This window comes from Macaca nemestrina, chromosome 1 (genome assembly GCF_043159975.1).
Source record: "Macaca nemestrina isolate mMacNem1 chromosome 1, mMacNem.hap1, whole genome shotgun sequence".
Lineage (NCBI taxonomy): Eukaryota > Metazoa > Chordata > Mammalia > Primates > Cercopithecidae > Macaca > Macaca nemestrina.
Genome location: NC_092125.1, coordinates 112,217,208 through 112,239,059, shown reverse-complemented (window position 1 = coordinate 112,239,059; position 21,852 = coordinate 112,217,208). Strand labels below are relative to the sequence as shown.

The 21,852-nt window shown below is 47.9% G+C and overlaps 1 protein-coding gene and 1 long non-coding RNA gene across 8 annotated transcripts; one reads left to right on the top strand and one right to left on the bottom strand.

The window, feature by feature from the left end:
• Positions 1-338: 338 nt before the first annotated feature.
• Positions 339-10,706, top strand: LOC105479039 (uncharacterized). The gene is made up of 4 exons (XR_985647.3): positions 339-663; positions 4,903-5,927; positions 9,646-9,775; positions 10,618-10,706. It is a non-coding gene; the product is annotated as an uncharacterized lncRNA (long non-coding RNA).
• Positions 2,573-21,831, bottom strand: LOC105479040 (integrin subunit alpha 10). 7 transcript variants are annotated; one of them, XM_011736828.3, is made up of 30 exons: positions 21,119-21,374; positions 19,097-19,208; positions 18,788-18,897; positions 18,483-18,574; positions 18,147-18,261; positions 16,419-16,546; positions 15,783-15,931; positions 14,556-14,706; positions 14,199-14,364; positions 13,991-14,064; positions 13,623-13,767; positions 13,267-13,415; positions 12,886-13,029; positions 12,542-12,742; positions 11,766-11,896; positions 10,875-11,041; positions 10,636-10,778; positions 10,158-10,271; positions 9,867-9,952; positions 9,559-9,700; positions 9,294-9,386; positions 9,054-9,130; positions 8,811-8,900; positions 8,311-8,395; positions 8,026-8,139; positions 7,673-7,753; positions 7,325-7,438; positions 5,603-5,698; positions 5,228-5,341; positions 2,854-4,930 (listed from the first exon to the last, which is right to left on the bottom strand). In XM_011736828.3, exons 1-30 carry the CDS (start codon positions 21,357-21,359, stop codon positions 4,865-4,867), a joined length of 3,690 nt encoding a protein of 1,229 aa, XP_011735130.2. In that variant the 5' UTR covers positions 21,360-21,374; the 3' UTR covers positions 2,854-4,864. The 7 variants fall into 7 exon arrangements, with proteins under 7 accessions (XP_070926011.1, XP_011735136.2, XP_024647798.2 ...); XM_011736829.2 differs by having other exon boundaries at positions 2,855-4,930; positions 12,542-12,745; XM_071069910.1 differs by lacking the exons at positions 18,788-18,897; positions 21,119-21,374 and having other exon boundaries at positions 2,573-4,930; positions 12,542-12,745; positions 19,097-21,112.
• Between the last annotated feature and the right edge of the window lie 21 nt (positions 21,832-21,852).

Here is a 21,852-nt window from a genome sequence, read left to right as displayed (position 1 = left end):
CTTGACTTCTTAGGCTCAAGAGATCCTCCCACTTCAGCCTTCTGAGTAGCTGGGACTACAGGTGCACGTCACCATGCCCAGCTAATTTTCATATATTTGGTAGAAACAGGGTTTCACCATGTTGCCCAGATGGGTTTTGAACTCCCGGGCTCGAGCAATTCTCCTCGCCTCAACTCCCAGAGCGCCAGGCCTCAAACTGTTCTAATTTATAATTCCCTTTGAGGCTGGTGATTAATCCTCCCAAGAATGCGTCCTGTCACATTTGATCCCTGTGGTGGAAAAGTTAAATATTAAATTTGAACTCAATTGAACGTGGACAGAAACAATGGTCACCGAGTCCCAGAACAGGTTGTGTGAGCCCTTTTGAGGTGTTCATCCAGCACTGTTTTGGAGAAATCTCTATTTCAATCTATTCCTATACGTTAGTTATTGAAAAACAATAGACAATTACAAAAATAAGTTGAACGTTTTGTGTTTCTTGAGCCCAGTTGCCAAGGGCCTCGTGACTGGGCCTCATGCCAAACAACTCGTTACAAAAAGAGGTAGGGTCCCAGACTGCGCCAAAACTTCATGAGACCTCTCCTCGTCTGTGCATGGACCAGTGGCCAACTCTGGAGCCCAGGCTGTTGCTTCTCAGTCTGGTGGTGAATCCTCCATAGTCTGGTGAGTGTAAATATCTTTTCCCTTCTCCCCTTCCCATTGCAATTTGCCTATTATATCAATCTGTTTATTATATCATTTGCTTATTATATCATTTGCTTATTATATCAATTTGCTTATTAATTTGCTTATGCCATTTGCTTATTATATCTGCATTGCCATTTACGTGGATAAAGCTTGTTTACCCTTAAAGGTATTGTGTGTGTGTCTTTTCTTCTCCCTTTGCGTGTTTCCTGCACAGAACAACCCCCAGGCCAAATTTCTTTTTTCTATAAAGTTTTCCCTTACAACCCTGCCACCCCCACTGCCCAAGAAAGTGTGCCTCTTATATGACATACTCCTAGTACTTGTTGATATATAGCAACCACCTCTTTGCATTTGCCTTTTTTTTTTTTGCTTTTGTTTTTGAGATGGTGTCTTACTCTGTCACCCAGGCTGGAGTGTGGTGGGGTGATCTCGGCTCACTGTAACCTCCACTTCCTGGGCTCACGCCATCCTCCCACCTCAGCCTCCCAAGTAGATGGGACTACAGGTGCGCGCCACCGTGCCCAGCTAATTGTTTTTGTATTTTTGTTAAGGACGGGGTTTCACTGTGTTGTCCAAGATGGTCTCGAACTACTGAACTCAAGTGATCCGACTGCCACGACCTCCCAAAGTGCTGGGATCACAGGCGTGAGCCACTGCGTCCAGCCTGTATTTGCCACTATTTGTTTACATGTTTGTTTCTGCTACTAGATTGGACTCTTTGATGGTAGTTGTGTTTTATATTATTGCCATTGCCAAGCACATATTATGAGCTTGATATCTGATGAATAAATGAATGAAAAAATTAATGAAGAAGCAAAGGACTAATACTATTGCAAATAAAGGGATAACAAGATTGGGGTTAGAGAAAGTCCCAGTCTGGTGCTGAGGATGGATAGGAGGGGTATCTCTAGGTGGAAAAATACATTAAAAGTGCTCTCTTAATCATATGGATAAAGAATTACATGAGGTCAGGCACAGTGGCTCACACCTATAATCCCAGTATGTGGATAGGCCAAGACAGGAGGATTGCTTGAGGCCAGGAGTTGGAGACCAGCCTAGGCAACATAGTGAGACCCCCTCTCTAAAAAAAATTTTAAATATACACATATATATGCATATATGTGTAAGAATTAGGAAACCCACCTCCATTTGGGGGCTGACTGAGGGTAAAGAGGAGAGGAGAGTCTGTCAACATAACACGGTTGCAGTCTCAGCCCTAGAAACTCTGTGCTCCATAAAGGCTGATAAAGTTACAGCCTGTATGAAGTGCACTGAGGGTCACGATGGAAACCCTTTCCTGTCACAAAACAACTCAGCAGGTTGACAGAGAATGGTGTTCATGCCAAATAGGCCAGACAGGCCACAATTCTCAGGGTTAGGCAACAGAGGCAGAGACTGGGTCTCTAGAAGGCCATTGCTTAAGTGCACATGTTCCCTCAGGGTACTGGAAAAACTCTGGGTGTTTCAAGAGGAGCCTAGAAGATACCTGCTTAATAGAATCAAATAGATTTGATCCCTACCATTAGAACCTTAAATTCTCCAGCTAATTATCACCTTAAAGAGCTCAAAGAGTTTATTTCAAAAAGGATGAGGCAGGCCAGGCACAGTGGCTCACGCCTGTAATCCTAGCACTTTGGGAGGCTGAGGCAGGCAGATCACGTGAGGTCAGGAGTTCAAAACCAGCCTGGTCAACATGGTGAAACCCTGTCTCCAAAAATTAGCTGGGCATGGTGGTGCACACCTGTAGTCCCAGCTACTCAGGAGGCCTGAGGCAGGAGAATCACTTGAACCCAGGAGGCGGAGGTTGCAGTGAGCTGAGATCACGCCACTGTACTCCAGCCTGGGCGACAGAGCGAGACTCCATCTCAAAAAAAAAAAAAAAAAAGGTGATGAGGCATAGGATAAGATTTAGTGGATGAGACAATAGCACATAGAAGAAACACACCTTCACGATCTGGGAGATGGGTCAGAGAGCAGGAACGCCACCACCTGGTGCTCCAGTATACTTTCTCCCTTAATCCTCACAAGGCATGATACGGTAGATTATTTTACGACAAAATAGTTTTATAATCATAGTTACCATTTACTGAGCATTTACTAAATGCTCACTTTTCTTGGATTATTTCATTTTGTCTTCATGACCCTAACAGGTTTAAAGATGAGAAAGCCAAGATTTAGAGAAGTTAAGTCTGTCCTAGGTGAAACGGAATTTTTAAGTTGTATAGCCTAGATTTAAACCCAAATCTGCCCTCATTGTTCACCACTGTAATACACAGCCTCTTATTATTATCTGAGCCTCAGGGAAGTTATGACTTGCTGAAGGCCATATAGTTAATAAATGGCAGACAGGATTTCAGTCCAAGCCTCTGTGCTTCCCAGACCTTTATACTTTCTGGTCACTTAAGCAGGTGAGAATTACAGGAGGCTAGAATACATCTCCTGTGGGAAAGCTACAGAAAACATTTAAAATACTTCTTAACTTTGCCTTCCAGGGACTCCATTCTGTAAAGTCCCAGGCAAAACAAGTATCTACCTCTCACTATTACTGAGCAGTCTATATCCTAGGGAACACATATAGAGCCAAAGGTCATTTGACACTGAACTTTATTTGTTCTGACCATCTGATATACTGTCCACCCTGCTGGGAAACAGAGACAATGCCCATGAGGGTGGGCCTCTGCAGAAGGCCAGAGACATGCCAAAATAAACACTGTGGTCAGGCCTCAGGAACAGCCTGGGAGGACAGGTTCTGTGACTGCTAGTCAACCACCCAATCAGGTCTTCTCTTTTCTCAGCTCTAAATGAGTGCTGATTCTTCAAAAGGCTCTCAGAGCTGCACTCTGGAGATCAATAACTGACTTCGATATCTCAAGTCTTGATTACAAAGAAATATAAGTTACCCAGTTGTCTATGAGACTCCAACTGCCTTTACTGGCCATGACCCAAATATGGAGTGGGTTGGGGAGGGGTCAGAGATAGAAATTAACCTGGAGATTTCCGCTAAACATCAAGCAAGGGCTGGCAAACTGATTCCACCAGAGAAACCCTGCAAAATATGACCAAGGTTCTATAGGGTTGCCCCAGAAACATTTTCCTAGGAGCTATTTGTGCTACATAACCAGTGCTGAGCAAGTAAGGGCTTGCTCCCCACAGTCCCATGCCACCCTCGAAGGCTTCTTAATGCAGACCCCTCACGTTAGATCCCATGGGGCTGCTGCTTCCCAAAGCTGGTAAAGTGAAAGCATTTCCCATCACCAAGCAGCAGGACACTCTCTCCTGTCTGCTTTCTAAGCAGGCCCTAAGGAGGGCTCAAGAGTGAGTATAAGACTTGAAAGAAGTAGAGAAAACATTGCCTAGGTACACCCAGTCCTCCCTGCTTTTCCAGCTCCAGCCACCTGAGGGCTCCTGGCTACAGAAAATCAGGCACCAGGCCCTGGCTCTGCTCCCAGAAAAGGCTTGGAATCAGGAAGCCTATGCCCAGCGAGCCTGGGGGCAGCTCTGTTTCACCAACACCTGAGGGCGGGCGAGTGCACCACAGGTCTCAGGTTTCACGGGGGATGGCAGTTGCCTGTCTAAGGCTTCTCTGTTCCTTGGAATTGTACAGAATGTCTCTTGTGGCTTTTCCTCCTCCCTCCTTTTTTCCTGTTGACTCTCCCCATCCGGCTCTATGAATCACCAGAGTCCACAGGAAAGCAGCAGATGTTGACTTTACTCCTTTCAAGCCAACGTCAGCTCCCTCCTGTGGAGTGGGGAACAGGCAGGAAGGTGAGAGGGTGGAAGAATCGAGGAAGATAACTCTTATCCTTTCCAAACTGTGAGGGAAGATTAAGAGGGAATCTGAAAGGAGTCAGGCACCTAGGCAAAAAAATGATTGGTTCCTGGGGATAAAAGGACCCCAAACAAAGGCCCCAGTGTTGGCTATGGAACCAGGATCATGAAGAGGAGGGAAGCAGAGGGTGGGAGCATGGCTAGTTTTGGTGCCAGCTCTTCTTGTCTGAGGTAAAGTCTCTTCTCTAGCCAACAGCATCCCTAGGACTCAAAAGTCAAGTCAGGCTGCTGGTCTGGGGAGATAGTCCAGAGGCGGCTTCTTGTCCCATCTGAGCCCCCAAACCTCCGCTTTTATGCAAGTGTCTTGAAGAAGCTGCCAGGGAGGACTTTCTAGACCCTTATTCTACATTCATTGTTCCAACTTCTCTTCTCTTTTTTCTTCCTCAGGGATTTTCTTATGGGCAAAGAAGCCAAGCTGTAGAGGAAAAGATAAGCGTCATCGCCAAATGCCTGGACTGGGAACCCTGCCAGTAGCTCTCAGACTTATCTGAGATCTTCACTTTTGTTCTGTTTCCAAAAATGGAATTCAAATTTATTTTATTTGGCTTAGGAGAATTTAACCAACATTTGTGGGGTACAGTGAAGGAGACCTGGGCATGACATCCACAGCCTGCTTAGCTGCCCAGCACAAATCATGTTCTCTCTGCTATAATCAAGAATTCTTCAACTCACGGGCAGCATGCTCCACACTCCCCACTAAAGCAGTGCTTACCTTCCACAGGCAGAAGACAAGGAGAGCAAGCAGGAGCAACCCTCCCAGGACACTGCCTATGAGGATCCACAGGGAGATGAGGATAGGCCGGGTCTGAACCACCTCCAGAAGGCTCTGTATGGAGAGAAGAGTAGTTTTCTACATGCGTTCTGTAACCCAACTAGTCTCATCTCACACTATACCAAAGCCAGCCGCTAAATAGAATAACCTCCTTCTACTTAAAAGAAAGAAACTGAGGCAGGAATGGCGGCAGTGGAACACTAGGATCCTGCTACCTGATGGAGATGCCTTCGTTCTGGAAAAGCCCATGGGTGGCCCTATCCTATACCCATCATCATTATTTTCACAGCTCTCAAACTCGGTCTCCGGCCCCACCTCACTCCAACGGGAGGCTTCAGTCAGCTGTAGGACACTGCCCTCCTCGGTTCCCAGCTCAAAGGTGCTGACCACCATCAGGGACTTGAACTTGGCCTGTGGAACAAGTGGATAGGAAGACATTTAAAATGAGCCATCACCAGGTGATGTAGTTGTTTAGAATCCCAATAGCAAAGTTGAGGCCGAGAGACATAACCTCAAGGGCTCTCAAGACTAGAAGAAAAGGCTGAAGACCAATGGGAAAAGAGAGGAAGGATAATAGATGGAAAACCCCTGGTCACATCTGCTGCTGCTGTTTGTTTTCCAAGGACAGTCAGTACATCTGGTACTTTACCTGAAATGCATTCTACTTCTCTTTCCTTTGGCTGACCTCTACCCCTCCTTTAGATTGAAGTTTAGAAGTCATCCCCTCTGGGATTTAGGGAAATCATTCTTCCTAACCCCCACCAACCCTGGTGTTTACTTCTGTCTTTCACTCCTGAACTATAAGATCCTCCAGGTTAAAGGCTGTGCCTTAATAACTTTTGTGTCCTTGGTGCCTAGTAGATAGCACAGTGCCAAGTATGTAGCAGTTTCTTTCTTTTTTTTTTTTTTTTTGAGATGGAGTCTCTTTCTGTCACCCAGGCTGGAGTGCAGTGGCGTGATCTCTGCTCACTGCAAGCTCCGCCTCCCGGGTTCACGCCATTCTTCTGCCTCAGCCTCAGCCTCCCAAGGAGCTGGGACTACAGGCGCCCGCCACCACACAGCAGCTAATTTTTTGTATTTTTAGTAGAGACAGGGTTTCACTGTGTTAGCCAGGATGGTCTTGATCTCCTGACCTCGTGATCCGCCTGCCTCGGCCTCCCAAAGTGCAGGGATTACAGGCGTGAGCCACCGTGCAGCCATGTAGTGGTTTCTTAATAAATCTTTGTTGAAAGCATGAATAGATTAATGAAAAAAAGATACCAAAGAAGGACAAAGAGACTTGGAGAAGGATGGTTTATTGGACTGAACTTCCCTAAAACATATGATGACATCCCAGGGATCTTGTGTTATTCCAGGTAGATATGGGAAAGCACATCAACCTTAGTGCCAAATGCCATTACAATTAAGATGCCATTCCCCTGCCCAGGAGGAACTCACACTGACTCCTCACTACTTGTCATATTAAGTTCAATTTCTCCCTGGATTCAAAGGCCTTTCATAATCTAGATCCCTCTCGCCTATACAATCTTACTTCCCACTGCTCCCCAATGCAAATCCTGCATGTAATATCAATTATTCATTCATTTAGCAAAAATATATTAAGCACCTACAATGAGTTAGGCATGGGGGCTAAATGTTGGAGATATTCTCCTCAGTGTCAGCCTAATACAGGGCCTTTTACGTAATAAGCACTTGATGGATTATTAACTGATTAGATGTAGGTATCCTGTAAATGTTGATTGATACAGCACTAAGGAATGGTCAGTGGAGGAAAATACAAGGATAATAACTTGTGTTCACCATATGTCCAGCTCATTATTCATTTATTCTTTATAACAACCCCATGAAATTGGTATTATCTTCCCCTTTTAGAGATTAGGAAAAAGAGGCTTAGGGAGATGAAATAACTTGCTCGTGGTCAAATAGCTAGTAAGAGGCAAAAGTGAAACTTGAACATGGGTCTGTCTACCTCCAAAACCTATGCTAAAGTTCCAGAAAGGAGCAAAAGAGGGGAATAGTAGAAAAGGAAAGGCTTACTCTTCGGAAAAATTCATTGTGAACCAGCCTCAATAGTCCAACAGAGACCTCGGTCCCCTTTGCCAGCTGCCCAAGGTGGCACCTCACCACCTGACACTGAGTATTGCTCCCATTCTAACAGAAGAGAGAGAGACAGACAGATCAGGACTCTGTGGTGGAAAGATCCTCTTTCCCCACCTCTAGTTCACACAGTCTTGTCCCAAGGCACCTGACTCCATTTTCATTCCCACTCCAGATCAGACCCTGGGGTGGAAAGATCCCTTCCTCTCCGCTCCAGTTCCTACCCCCTTGTCCAGGGCACCCAACTCCACTTGCATTCCCACTCCGACACCCCCTTGTGACTCATACCAGTCTGTTTGTGTGTTGAAGCTCCTCTGGATGCACAGGGGGTGCTGGGGGTTCAGTCAGATTCTGCACTGTGCAGCTTGCCTAGGGGAAGATCCAACTTGAAAGACCCTCCTGATGGGGTGGGGCTAGCCACTCAAGGCTGAGCTGGAACATACCCACACCTTGCAGTTCTTCCCCTTATAATCCCTTTTTATTCTCCCAAATAAGCCACATGTGTGAAAAGAAAGCCCCCCCCAGAGAGAGGAGCCCCAAGAGTAGCAGCCCAACAGATAGGGAGCTGGTCTGGTGTCCAGCTTCAGTGAGTCCACCAGCTCAAGGGGGCAGGACTCCATGCCCTCCTAGACCAGACTCACATTGTTAGTGATGACTTGAGACAGTGATAGGAAGTAATTGCCCCCATGGGCTACAGCTGGAAGGAGGGCTGAGATGATGAGGCCACTGACCACATAGCAGCCTAGGTTCTGAACCTAAGAGGAAGGTTGGGAATAGTAAGAAGTGGGAGATGGAAGGCCCTTCCTCATCTGTTCCCCTTCACCCTAGATACCATTAAAATCCAAGAGAGACCCTTCCAATCCTTTTCCCACAAAGCTGCTGTTCTCCCACCTCCCCTTCATGCCAAGACCCCTCCAGCTTCTCACCCTAAGAGTGGTTTTGAATTCTGGGCCAGGACCCACTGGGAGGGTCCCATATGGGTGAACCTCATAGCGGTGCAGGGTAGACTCACTGTATGAACACCAAGTCAGGAAGTACATGGTCACAGCCATGACACAGACACAGGGGCACATGATCAGCACACAGACATGGATTCAGAGGAGGCAGGGCCAGCACATGGATAAAGAGATGGGGGTACATGCAGAAGACAGAAGTAGAACATGACACAGACAATGCAAGCTTTGTGGCTACATCCCACATCCCCTCATCCCAGCTCCAGTGCCCAAGGCCTGGCAAAACCTTATATCTAGGAAAGTAAGATGCTTAAAAGGGAAGGTTCAGCATGAATAGGATTAAGGGCAAAAAGACTGAGCAGCTGCAAGGGCTTGGGTTTTGGGAAACACTGAGGCACATGGAAAGGGAGGGAAGCAGCATAAGGGTATGAGTGTGAAGTGAGAACTGGGTCCCACCTAGAAGCTGGGCCTACCTAGAGAAGAGGAGATGGGGCTCATATTGGATGTGGGCTGAGGTCTGGGCTGTGTTATCTTGAAGGGTTCCATCTCTCTCCAGGCTGTCACTGTAGGGTCAGAGAGGGGAGAGGCTCACATCTCAACCCCTCCTCAGAAGACGCCCTTCTCTGCTAATAGAGGAATCAGTGTTGTTCCTCCCCACCACTCCAGTCAAGACTCAGTAGGAGGAGAGGTCTAGAAGAAAGTTCCCTCATTCTCACCTGCTGGCAGTCAGCTTCACGAAGACTTGGCTCAGGAGAGAGGAGCAGCTAAACTCGAACTCAAGCAGAAAGGTCACCTAGGGGCAGGGGACACGGGGTAATGGTAGAGTCTTTCTCATGGAACAACTACAGAGGAACGAACAGGAGCCCTTGTGTGCCTCCTTCCCTGAAGTCCCAGGACCCTCAGATCCCAGCCTCTGCCCTCCTAGAGCCTCCTTTTCATCCTAGACCCCAACTCACCTTGGCTCCAGTCTGGAAGACAGGATGCCCCACAATGCAGAGCCTGGCATGAGTAGAAGGGGCTGCACATTCCACCTTTATTGGGCTGTCTCTCTGAGGGCAGGGGAATGGAGATGGAAGCTGGAGCTGGGGCTGCAACTGCTGTCCTACCCACAGCCTCTAAACACTGAGCCATTCTCTAGAACACCTCACAGCTGAGGCCAGTACCCCAACCTTCTTCCTCCTCCTTTCTTTCCTTCTCCCACACCCCCTCCTCCAAGGGCACCTGAGGAGTGAGACTGGCCAGGTGGAGGTTTCTAGAGAAGATGAGACTCAGGCTAGTATTGTAAGCATTTTCCTTCCTGTTTTCCAGAGTTGCAGATACCAGCGCTTTCCGCCGGCCACCTCGAACCACAAATGGGGCCTTCCTGGGAATGATGAATGAGGGAGAGACCAGGAGTTGAAGGAGGGGAGTGCCAAAAGTCTCACTTTTGTTATCATGGGTAAGAAACAACCCCCTACCCCCAGCTCCCTTCGAGTCCCTTCCAGTCTGTCTCAGGTCACCCTGGTTTGCCCAGTACATGTCCATCCAACCTGGAGCCTCTGATGTCCATATTCACTTGAAGCACCAGGTCTGTGACACATTCATTGTCAGGGCCACAATCCTTTGAGAAGGGGACCTGGAAGAAAGGGAAGGGCCTAAGGGTTGAGAGGGAAGCAAGGAGGAAAGGAATAGAATAGGGGAAAAGTGAAAAGACAAAAGTGGGCATATTTTTATTCGAGGATCCCAGGTCAGATTTCACCATGATCTCATGTCTTCTCCCTCCCTTTTCTCTTGAAAGAGGGCAGTGTTGGGGGCAAGGGGCAGGGCATGGCACTGCTGACCAGCTTTTGTATAGAGGTGGGTGAGCCCTCATCCAGCACAGGCCCTGGCTTTGTGGTATTGTCCAAGGCAAAGGTCACAGTAAAGGCCACAGGCCGGAGGTAATCTGACGTATCCTGAAGGAAAACAGAGTCACAGAGTCAAGGATCATGTGATAATTGTAGTGATCATTTATGAAGTATTTTCTGTGTGCTGGGCACTGTCCTAAGATCTTAACTGTATTACTAAATTTAATTTTAATACAACTCCTATGATATAGTTATTATTATTATCACCCCTTTGCAGACAAGAAAACTGAGGGTTGGACTTGCCAGAATTCATAGGTGGTAAATGGCACAGCTAGGATTCAAACCCAGATCAGCCCTGACTCCAAAGTCTGAATCATCTCGTTCTCCCGGCTTTGGCTTTCTTGCTGATCCAGCTGAAATTCCTCCTCTGACCCAGACTTCTCCTCATTCTCAGTTCCTGCCCTCTCCTTACCAGCACATGGAAGTGTAGCTGCTCACAAGTGACATTCCCCACACTGAGCCGGAGCCTCCGAGGGGACAGCCTCTGGCCAGAGCCATCAAATGCTGCACGTGCCCCAGCCGTCCATTCATCCAGTGATGCTGTGAACCTCATGTCTGAATGAAGGAGGCAAGAGTGAGGGTGGAAAGGGGTCTAGTGAGGAAGGCAGGCAAGGAATTGAGAGTTGCCTGTGATGCGCTTTAGTCACTCACAGAATCGGCGATCCCAGCGACCAGGAGTACGGGAGGTCACTTGGAAGCAGAGGGCTGCAGTCAGACAGACTGCCTCCTGGCCTCGCCGCCTACAGTCCCTCTGAACCACACTGATGGCCTGTGGGGTCACCTCCAGTGACGGGGCCAGATGGACAATGGGCCGGGAGCTGGGAACAGTGTGGAAAAGAAATTCTATCAGTAGGAGGTAAGCCCTTGAGAAGCGCAAGCCCAGTGTTTGCTTCTCCATGGTTAAAACAAAGAAGGAGGGGCTGAATGCATATGTCACCCTCCCCGGGAGCCCTCTGACAGAAGTAAGATAATAGATTCATGTCATTGATCTTTTTTTTTTTTTTTTTTTTTTTTGAGATGGAGCTCACTCTGTGGCCCAGGCTGGAGTGCAGTGGGGCCATCTCAGCTCACTGCAACCTCTGCCTCCTGGGTTCAAGTGATTCTCCTGCCTCAGCCTCCCGAGTAGCTGGGATTACTGGCGCCCACCACCATGCTCAGATAATTTTTTGTATTTTTAGTAGAGACAGGGTTTCACCATGTTGGCCAGGCTGGTCTTGAACTCCTGGCCTCAAATGATCCTCTTACCTTGGCCTCCCAAAGTGCTGGGATTACAGGTGTGAGCCACTGTACCCGGCCCTAGATTCACGTCAATAGGCACTTATATGCTAGGCACTGTGTTAAAATCATTATATGGATTATCTCATTTAACCCTCACAATAAACCTATAAGGTAGGTACTATTACTATTGTCATTTTTTAAACTAGGAATGGAGGCACAGAGTAAGTTGACCAAGAAACCCAAATCTCAGTCTGTGACTTTAAGGCCCTTGCCTTTAACAGCTATGCTATGCTGTCCACTGCTACCTGAGCTGGGACCCCTCACCTGAGCAGGATGGCCGCCCCCTGGGCACCCACAGCCACATCGACCAGATCATCTCCATCCAGATCTAGCCGGCCATCCACACTTCGGCCAAAGTAGCTGAGGGCATGTGGCATGGAGGCAGCAGCAATCCTCTGAGAGGAAGAGAGAGGAGACTAAGGCAGGGACCCATACACCTAGTTTCTCAGGCCTCCTGCCTTGCTCTTTCTTTATTTTTACTTTATTTATTTTATTTATTTATTTATTTATTTTTATTTTTTATTTTTGAGATGGAGTTTCACTCTTGTTGCCCAGGCTGGAGTGCAATGGTGTGATCTTGGCTCACTGTAACCTCCGCCTCCCAGGTTCAAGCAATTCTCCTGCCCCAGCCTTCCAAGTAGCTGGGATTACAGGCCTGCGCCACCAGGCCCAGCTAACTTTTTGTATTTTTAGTAGAGTTTCATCATGTTGGCCAGGCTGGTCTCCAACTCCCGACCTCAGGTGATCCGCCTGCCTCGGCCTCCCAAAGTGCTGGGATTACAGACGTGAGCCACCGCGCCCAGCCATGCCTTGCTCTTTATAATCCTCCCATCAGTCCTGGGAATAAGAGAAACTTGCCTGTGTTCAGGAGTTCTTAGTTCAGCAACCTGTATTCTACCCCGCTGCCTTAAGTTTTTGCCTACTAATAAAAGCACTTGTTCAGTTTGGGTCTCAAGCCAAGGGGACTATTGACAAGCAAAGAGCATCCCCCTACTCCTCTTCCTACAACCATGCCCCTGCTTTATTTGGGTACTCTTGACCTGGGCAGGATGGGGCCTGACTCCACTCTGGGTTCCATGGTACAGGTACAGTGCTCCCTGGTGCCCATCCTCCAGAGGTGCCCCCACAGCCACATCAGCAAAACCATCTTGGTTCAGATCAGGAAGAGCACCCATGGCAAAGCCAAATCGAGCATCCTGGGGGGGTTCTGGCTGAAGTGTTCCTTGGAGGGTCAGCAAGGACTGCTGGTGGAGGAGAGAAGATAGAAGATGCTAATCCAGCAGCCCCAACCTCTCAGCAAACCCTCAAATATGTACACCCTCCCTCCTTTCCTCCCCCACCCCCACAACGCAAGTCCAGGGCAGGGGGTCCCAGCAAGTCTCACCTGGCCCACCAGATACACATAAACACGTCCTGTTTCCTTGTTCTGGGGTCCCAGGAACATGGGGGCAGCCACAAGTAAGACATCAGTTGTTCCATCCCTATCTGTATCCAATGGGCAGAGCTCACTGCCAAAGTATGAACCAATCTGGGGAATGGTGGGTGATGATGACCCCAGAGAAAAGGGAAGGTGACTGTAGACAAGTGGACTCAGTGGGAAGCACTCACCAGCCTGCCAGTCTGCTCCTTACATCCCTGACAGACTCTGCCAACCAGAATTCCGCACAGACTTTGCAGGCCTCTCTCTTACCCACTTCACACTCCTCCCCAACAGCCCGGAGGTCCCTGGGAATCCAAAGGTCCCACCCTGCCTTGGATGCCCTACCTGCTCCCCCTGGAGGCTCTGGGCAACCCTCACAGCCCCATCTTTCTTAAGCTGGAAGGCGATGACTTTTCCTCGATGTCTAAATCGAGGAGCCCCAGAGAGAAACAGGCGGCGTCCAGCCCGCAAAAGCATGGAAGAAACAGAGTAACCTAGAAGTGAGCGAAGTAACAGAGGTAAAGGAAAAGAAGATGGGGTCCAGAGTAGGGGGTTCCCTAAAGGCACAGCAGGAGGTCCCAAGGGAAGTAGTAAGAGGTCAGTGAGAAACCTCATGAGTTAAGAGGGAGTATTTCATACCCCGCAACTAGGGATGTATTTCCTCCCCTACCCTGCAAGTCCTCTGCAACTCTGCTACTCACCCAGGTAGGCTGCATGGTTCTGCAATGCAGAGGGGAACTCGTCTTCCAGAGCCATTCGTGGGGGGAAAAGGTGGTGACCTCCTTCAAGCCATAGCACAGAGCCCCCCCAGTCATAGGCCCCCACCATCCCAAAGAGAATCCCATCCTGTGGGACAGAAGCAGATGGAGTCACTGAGAAGACAGTGGGGAATAAAGGGAAAAAAACATTCCAGGAGTGAAAAGATCACTGAGGGTCTGCTGGGCTCAGTTGGAAAGGCATGGGAAGGTCAGCATGGAGGCTGGTTAAAGGAGGAATCTGGAGGGCCCTGTGGTTGAAGTTATCTGAGTCAGAGAATGGGAGAAGTCATGAAGGGGTCAATCTGTCCAACCTTTAGCCGATGAGTGGAGAAACCAATCTGAGACATTTCCAGCCCAAAGGAGCTTTCATTTTCTGCATGGGACCCTTAGTCGTGAGAAAATATTGAGACAATATCAGGGGAAGACAGTTTCCCCTTTGACCTACTGAACTCACTCCAGAGCCCCACCCACACTCCAGAACTTCTCCCACCCTGTCCATTTTTCCAGAGTAATCCTCACCTTCGAGGCCAAAAATCCGATCTCCTAGTGCATCCACAATGTCAGTCAGAGCAGCCTCATCTGTGACATTGAAGAAGAATCGCTCATCTGGATCACTGGCAATAGTTCTAATTTCTCTCAGGAAAGAGCTGGGATCTCGCTGCCGCCGGAGGTAGTGACCAAGGACCTAAGAGGTCATAAGATCAAGGAATGAGGTGTTAGAGTTGGCACAGAACACAGCCAACTAACATGATGTGGCTGAAGTCTGGGAAGTAGTTAATGCCCTTGTTTTCCTCAAGTTCCCAGTACTTGGACAGTTCACAAGACACTGCCCCCCTGCCACCCCCCAACTCTTCCAGATCCAGGGTGAATTCTCACTGCAATCCCATAGCGTGTCACTCTTCCAGCCTCACAGGTCTTTAGTGCTGCAGGAAGCTCCTCTCCATCATGGGACTCTCCATCAGTGACAACCACCAGTAGCCTGGCAGCCTCAGGTCGGCCCCCATGGGACTGACTGAACCCTTCTGTGCTGAGAAGAGAAAGGAGTGAGGTGTGATCAGATGTGTGCAGACACACACACACACACACACACACACACACACAGGATTTAACATCAGCACTTCACTGAGGTCAGGCATCTTGCCTTTTAGGCCATTTCTTGAGTATTTAACATGGAGATGGCATGGAATGAGAGCTCAAATGTTTGAATGTCATAGAACATACAGAGTAGCTTATCAATCTAAATAAGTACAACATTCATACACTCAGATTCATTCAACAAATATTGTACTTGGGAGGACAAATATTAAAGAAATATAGAACAGAAGAGAATGGTCTGGGCAGGGACTCCTCCCAGAGATGAGTTGTTTTGTTTTGTTTCAATTTTACCAGTGTGCCCCTAGAGATGAGTTTTGGATCATGTTTGGAACGTGGGCTAGGACATTAGTAGTGGAAAACCTGTGGGCCAGGATCACTGTTGGAGTGGAGGGATAGAAAGATACTTCTGTCTGTGAAATATGGAAAGACACAGACATAGACACTTTGTAGAAATGTAGTGAGAGGGAGTGCAGTGACAGCCCACTTAGCCTTCCTCTGTGTACCATTAGTGTACATACAAAGAAAGTATGCAAGACATCTTGGGATATACACACTGCACTCCAAACCTGCCCTAACTTCTCCTTCTTCTTTTTTTTCTTTTTCTTTTTTTAAAGGGAAAGTTTTATTTTATTTCTTAATTTATTTTATTTTATTTTATTTTTGAGATGGAGTTTTGCTTTTATTGCCCAGGCTGGAGTGCAATGGCATGATCTCGGCTCACCGCAACCTCCACCTCCCGGGTTCAAGAGAGTCTCCTGCCTCAGCCTCCTGAGTAGTTGGGATTACAGACATGTGCCACCATGCCTGGCTAATTTTGTATTTTTAGTAGAGATGGGGTTTCTCCATGTTGGTCAGGCTGGTCTCAAACTCCCGACCTCAGGTGATCTGCCCGCCTCGGCCTCCCAAAGTGCTGGGATTACAGGCGGGAGCCACCGCACCCAGCCCTGCCCTAACTCTTCTAAGGCTTCATTGCTCTAGCCTCCCACACCTCTCTTCCCAGTGCCTCACCAGGCCACCATTATTGCTTGGGCAGTCTTTGTTTCTCGTCCCTCCCGCCGACTGAGGTTCTTTGCTGCTCTCACCACTTCTTCCTTCGTTCGAAAATCTCCCAGGGACCACTCATGTACAGGGCTCTCCCCATACTGTACCAGTCCCACCTGGGAATAAAGCGCATTCAAAAGAAATGTATGTATGTGAGATCGGGGGAGAGGAGGAAGAAGAAAGTATGTAAGAAGAGGAGAGATGAACACCTGGATACTACTGAAGATAACACCTACATTTATCCCCTCTCTCTCTCTCTCTCCCCTTCCAAGCCCATCCATATTGCTTTTCTCTCTCTAAGAAATGGGGTCTCACTCTTTCACCCAGGCTGGAGTGCAGCTGTGTGATCAAAGCTCACTGCAGCCTCAAACTCATGGGCTCAATTGATCTCTTACCTCAGCCTCCTGAGTAGCTGGGACTGCAGGTGCATGCCACCATGCCTGGCTAATTTCTTTTTTTTTTTTTTTTCATATTTTTAGAGATGAGGTCTCACTATATTGCCCAGGCTAGTCTTGAACTCCTGGCCTCAAGGGATCCTCCCACCTCCACCTCTTGAGTAGGTGCCACAAGCAACTGCGCCTAGCTCATATTGCCTTCTCTTACCTGTATCTGTTCCGGGTCAATAAACAGTTTCCCTACCAGTCTTCGTAGGAAGGTCTGAACTTCAGACCAGGGGTAGATGCTGTTGGAGCCATCCAAGACGATGACAACATCCATGTATGTTGGGCAGCCTAGAAGGAAGGGGAAAACTGAGGTAGAAGACACTGAGCTGGGGGCAACAAAGGAAAGAGGTCACAGGAGGACACGTTCAATTTAGACATTTATAAGGCACTTCTTACATGCAAAAAAGGTACTGTGCCAGGCTCTGTGTAAGTGTAGAAATTAATAAAAGATCCCTTTAGTAATCTTCAGTAATTGTGTGTATGTAAGTATATATATAAATGTATATATGTGTGTATATATGTATATATAGGTATATAAACACACAAATATACACATTTATATATATATAATTTATAAATACAATGCTCTAAAAAACAAGAAGGAATTAAATGCTAGGTAGGAACATAGCATGACTCTGTACAGTGGGGGAACAAAAGCAGATTGGTTCTGATGGTGGGGAATGAAACATGGTAGCAACTAAGAAGATAGTAAAGACTGAAAATATTTAAGGAGAAGGGAATATTAGGAAAGGCATTTGGGTAGAGAACATTTTGTTTGTTTTTGAGACAGAGTCTCACTCTGTTGCCCAGGCTGGAGTGTAGTGGCATAATCATGGCTCACTGCAGCCTCGACCTCCTGGGCTCAAACGATCTTCCCACCTTGGCCTCCTGAGTAGCTGGGACCACAGGCATGCACCACCATGCCTGGCTAATTTTTTTATTTTTTATTTTTGTAGAGATGGGGTCTATGTTGCCCAGGCTGGTCTCAAACCTCCAGACCTCAAACAATCCTCCTGCCTTGGCCTCCCAAAATGTTGGGATTATAGGCATGAGCCACTGTGCCAGGCCAGATCATGGACTCCTGATAAGGAGTCCGAGTTATTATTATTATTATTTTTGAGATGGTGTCTTGCTTACTCTGTTACCCAGGCTAGAGTGCAGTGGCACAATCTTGGCTCACTGCAACCTCCACCTCCTGGGTTAAAGCGAGATTCTCCTGCCTTAGCCTCCCGAGTAGCTGAGATTGCAGGCATGCACCACCACGCCCGGCTAACTTTTGTGTTTTTTTCTCTTTTTTTTTTGAGACAGAGTCTCACTCTGTCACCAGAACTGGAGTGCAGTGGCACGATCTCGGCTCACTGCAACCTCCGCCTCCCTATATCAAGCGGTTCTCCTGCCTCCGCTTCCCGAATAGCTGGAACTACAGGTGCTCGCCACTATGCCCAGCTAATTTTTGTATTTTTAGTAGAGATGGGGTTTCACCATATTGGCCAGTATGGTCTCAATCTCTTGACCTTATGATCTGCCCGCCTTTGCCTCCCAAAGTGCTGGGATTACAGGCATGAGCCACCATACCCAGCAATTTTTGTATTTTTTTAGTAGAGATGGGATTTCACCATGTTGGCCAGGCTGGTCTTGAACTCCTGACTTCAAGTGATATGCCCACCTTGGCCTCCCAAAGTGCTGGGATGACAGGTGTGAGCCACCATACCTGGGCAGGAGTCTGAATTCTAATCTGTCAGGAAACATGGAGCTTTTGCAAGCATATTAGGTAGCAATGAGGACAGCCATGCAGGCCCTCTGCCAGGCATCATACCCCTTTGCCCCATCTTTTTCCCACCCAGTATCCCCTTCTGGGAACCAAGTACTCAGCCTTCCTCTGGCTCACGTTGGGCAGTGGGTGCCAGGCTTCCCTGAGGCCGGAATGAAGCATCCACACGGGCACATATCCCAGAACTGAAGACAGAGCTGCCACAAGCACGAGACCAGAGAGGGGCACAGGCCTGGGGATGGGGAAAATAGTTACTCCCAGGCTTGGGAGGGCACCCTCAGAACATGCTCCCAGTTGAAGGAGGCATGAAGACCACTCCCTGACATTACCTACCTTGCTTTCTAGGTTTTTAACTCCTTGGCCCCTCCACACAGACCATTTTCCCTTACCACATTGCTCTTTTTTCTGTTATGGACCTTCAGAGACACTGCCACCACCCTTTCCTTAGCTCACCATGAATCCCCCATCACCATCTGTCTCTAACAGAGACATCCCCAGGTGCATATTCACAGCAGGATGAGATGAATTTCCCAGTTGGTAGTCACCTGGTTGGAAGGAGGCAGAAGAGAATGAGATCATGGTGTTATAGACGGAGTGCTTGAATTCATGTGATTTTGGAGGAGAATGAGCAGGGATTGGTATCAGATTGGGGACAGGGAGTATGTGGATTTTAGGGGTGAAAAAGCTGAGGTATAGGGAGTTGAAGCTTCTAGAGCATCAAGGTCAGGGGTTAGGAGAAGGGTCAGGTATCTTCTTACCTAAGTGGCTCTTGGCACATGGGGCATGGTGGGCCCCCCCTACAGGGCAGCGATAAACATCCCCCCTCCGGTCACCTGAAGGCCCATCCCAGGGGGCGCCCACCAGCATCCTGGGAAGAGGATGTGAATATAAGCATAGGGCAAACATGACCCTTGACATAGGCCAAAGGGAAAAAGCATGGAGGTGGCAAGTTTAGAGCCCCAGCCACTTTCAAAAGGCCAGATTAGTTTAGAGTCCCATCTATCTTGCCTCCTCTTTGTTAGCACTACTGCAGTCCCAGTCCCCTGGCACTCCAGTTTCTTCCTCACCATCGCTGTCCACCCCCAATATGTTGTAAGACACTGTATCCAAATTCAGCTTCTGGTGGCCCTGGGAATAGGCGTGGGTGATGTTCATCCAGGTTAAAGGGGGAGCAGAGACCTGTGGGGCCAGGATCATAAGGTTAGCACGAAGCAGTGAATGGCTAGAGGCACAGCCAGAGAGAAGCTGTGAGGGAGCATCTTAATCTCTGTCTGCCTGCTTTTTCACTCATAAGCTTTTCTGGCCTCTCTCAGTGTCTTGTGCTCAGAGCCTCAGGCAAAGATGATCCCCTTCCTGTGTTTGTGTCCAGATGCCTAACCTGTGGCCTTCTGCCATGCTGATGTACAGCTGTATTTCCATTCCCACCTCTGAAATTTCATTCACAGACATGTCTGAAAAGGTCAAGTTACTCTTTTCCACAACATTCCTCCCACACACACTCCTCAACAAACTGTGAGGGTCAAAAGAGGGAGAGGGCCTTTCTGTATCCCCAGAACAACCATTGCTTCCAATTCTCCCCAAGATAGGGGAAATGAAAGGAAGCTAAGAAGCACCGCACGTCTGGCTCTCTCCTTCTCTATCTCTTCCTGACTCCCAGGGTCATTGTCACACTCGCACTGTCTTTTTCCAATGTCTAGGTCTCTGGTTGATTCCAGCCTTGGCAATCTCAGTGGTAATTAACTGGGTGGAGCCACCCGCCTGCCCACACACATAGTTTGCCATCCATCCTTGCCAAGGGTCCCATCACCCTGAAGTTTCCCACAACCTGCCTCCTTTTTAACTCATCTACTCTCCCAACTGCTCCCCCCCTCCCCCACCGCCGACCTCTATGGTTTCCTCAGTCTTCAACCCACTCTAAAGGTGCCCGACCCTGGCTGATCTTCCCTTTTGACCCCAATGCCTTTAAAAATCAGAGCTGGTATTTTAGGAAACAATGATTACAGGGCACTAGCAAGGAGAAATTCCAGGCCTCTTGTCCTTCCCATGGTCCTTTCCCCAACTATGTCTTGCTCTGTACTTCTAAGCAACCCCTCTCAGGCTACCCCCCACCATTACCAATGGCTGTAGCTTTATCCCAAACCATGCTCATTTTCAGAAAGGTGTTTTGTATGTGAGCAGTTCTGCATCCAGAAAACTGGCAGGGCTGTATGACTAGAAACTGCAGCTCATTGGTTAGATAAACCCAGAGTTCTGACCACATAGTCAGTTATGCCTCAGGCCCCAGGGACCACCAAGGGTAAGAAGTTAGGGAGGAGATAATAGGAATCAGACTAGCAATGGAAGGTCACATCACATTTCTTTTTTGTCTCCTTACTCCTATAGGGCTTAGGATGAAGATTTTATATATTTAGATACAAATCTCAGCCAAGCATGCTGGCTCATGCCTATAATCCCAGCACTCTCGGTGGCTGTGGAGGGCGGATTGCTTGAGTCCAGGAGTTAAAGACCAGCCTGGCCAACATGGCAAAACTCTGTCTCTACAAAAAAAAAAAAAATTAGCCAGGTGTGGTAGCACATGCCTATAGTCTCAGCTACTCAGGAGGCCAAGGTGGGAGGATCACCTCAGTCTGGGAGGTTGAGGCTAGAATGAGCCATGATCATGCCACTGCACTCCAGCTTGAGTGACAGAGTGAGACCCTGTCTCAAAAAAAAAAAAAAAAAAAAAATTAGCTGGGTGTGGTGGCACGCACCTAGTGGTCCTGACTACTGAGCTATGGTTGCACCACTGCAGTCCAGCCTAGGCAACAAAGTAAGACTCTATCTTTAAAAAATAATAATTATAATGATTATTATTAGATACAAATCTTACACAAGGTCCTAGGCAGCTTTAGCCCCTGCCAGTCTCAATATTGAAACAGTCATATGTGAGGGCATAAAAATGCACAAGGACACAGACACACATAACAAGAAATGTAGAGCCAGTGTTCGCTTCCTAAATCCCAAAGAAATTTTAACTCTAATGGTCCCAATTCCAAACAATCTATGTATCTTCCATTCCCACCAGAAACCAAGAAGTTAATTTCCCTCACCTGTCAGGAACACCAGGGGCAAGAACAGGTGAGTGATGAGGGGGAGTTCCATGCCTGATCCGTTTCTGTCCGGTATGAGAAGTCCTCTGGCCTCTGTCTGTCCCTCTCCTTTTCTGTTTTCTTTACTTTCCCTCCCATCCTGCCCCCTCCCAATGGCAGCTAAAAATAAAGTTGGAAGGAATGGGAGGAGTGACGGTGGGGAACTGTGGGGAGCCCCAGACCAAGGAAAGGACTGAGCCATCTTAGTCTATTTCTCTGCCTTGGTGCTGCCCCCTGGAGGCCTCATCTCTATATCCAGAGAACATATTTTTTTGTTCATTTCTGCTATTTCTTTTTTTCTACTGTTTGTTGTTGCCAGGTCAATAATGCTTTCCTCAAATTTGGAATAGGAGTGGGAGATGGATTCTTTTTTATAAGAAAAGAATCTTAAACTTTTATCTAAAAGCTTTAGACAAATTATTTATATTGAGAATACAGACAGGGTTTCACTATGTTACCCAGGCTGGTCTTGAACTGAACTCAAGGAATCCTCCCACCTCAGTCTCCCAAAGTGAGCCACTGCACCCGGCCGGGGGATAGGAGATAGGTTCAGATTCTTTTTTTTTTTTTCTTTGTTAAAGCAGAGTCTCACTCTATCACCCAGGCTGGAGTGCAGTGGTGCAATCTTGGCTCACTGCAACCTCCGTCTCCTGGGTTCAAGCATTTCTCATGCCTCAGCCTCCCAGGTAGCTAGG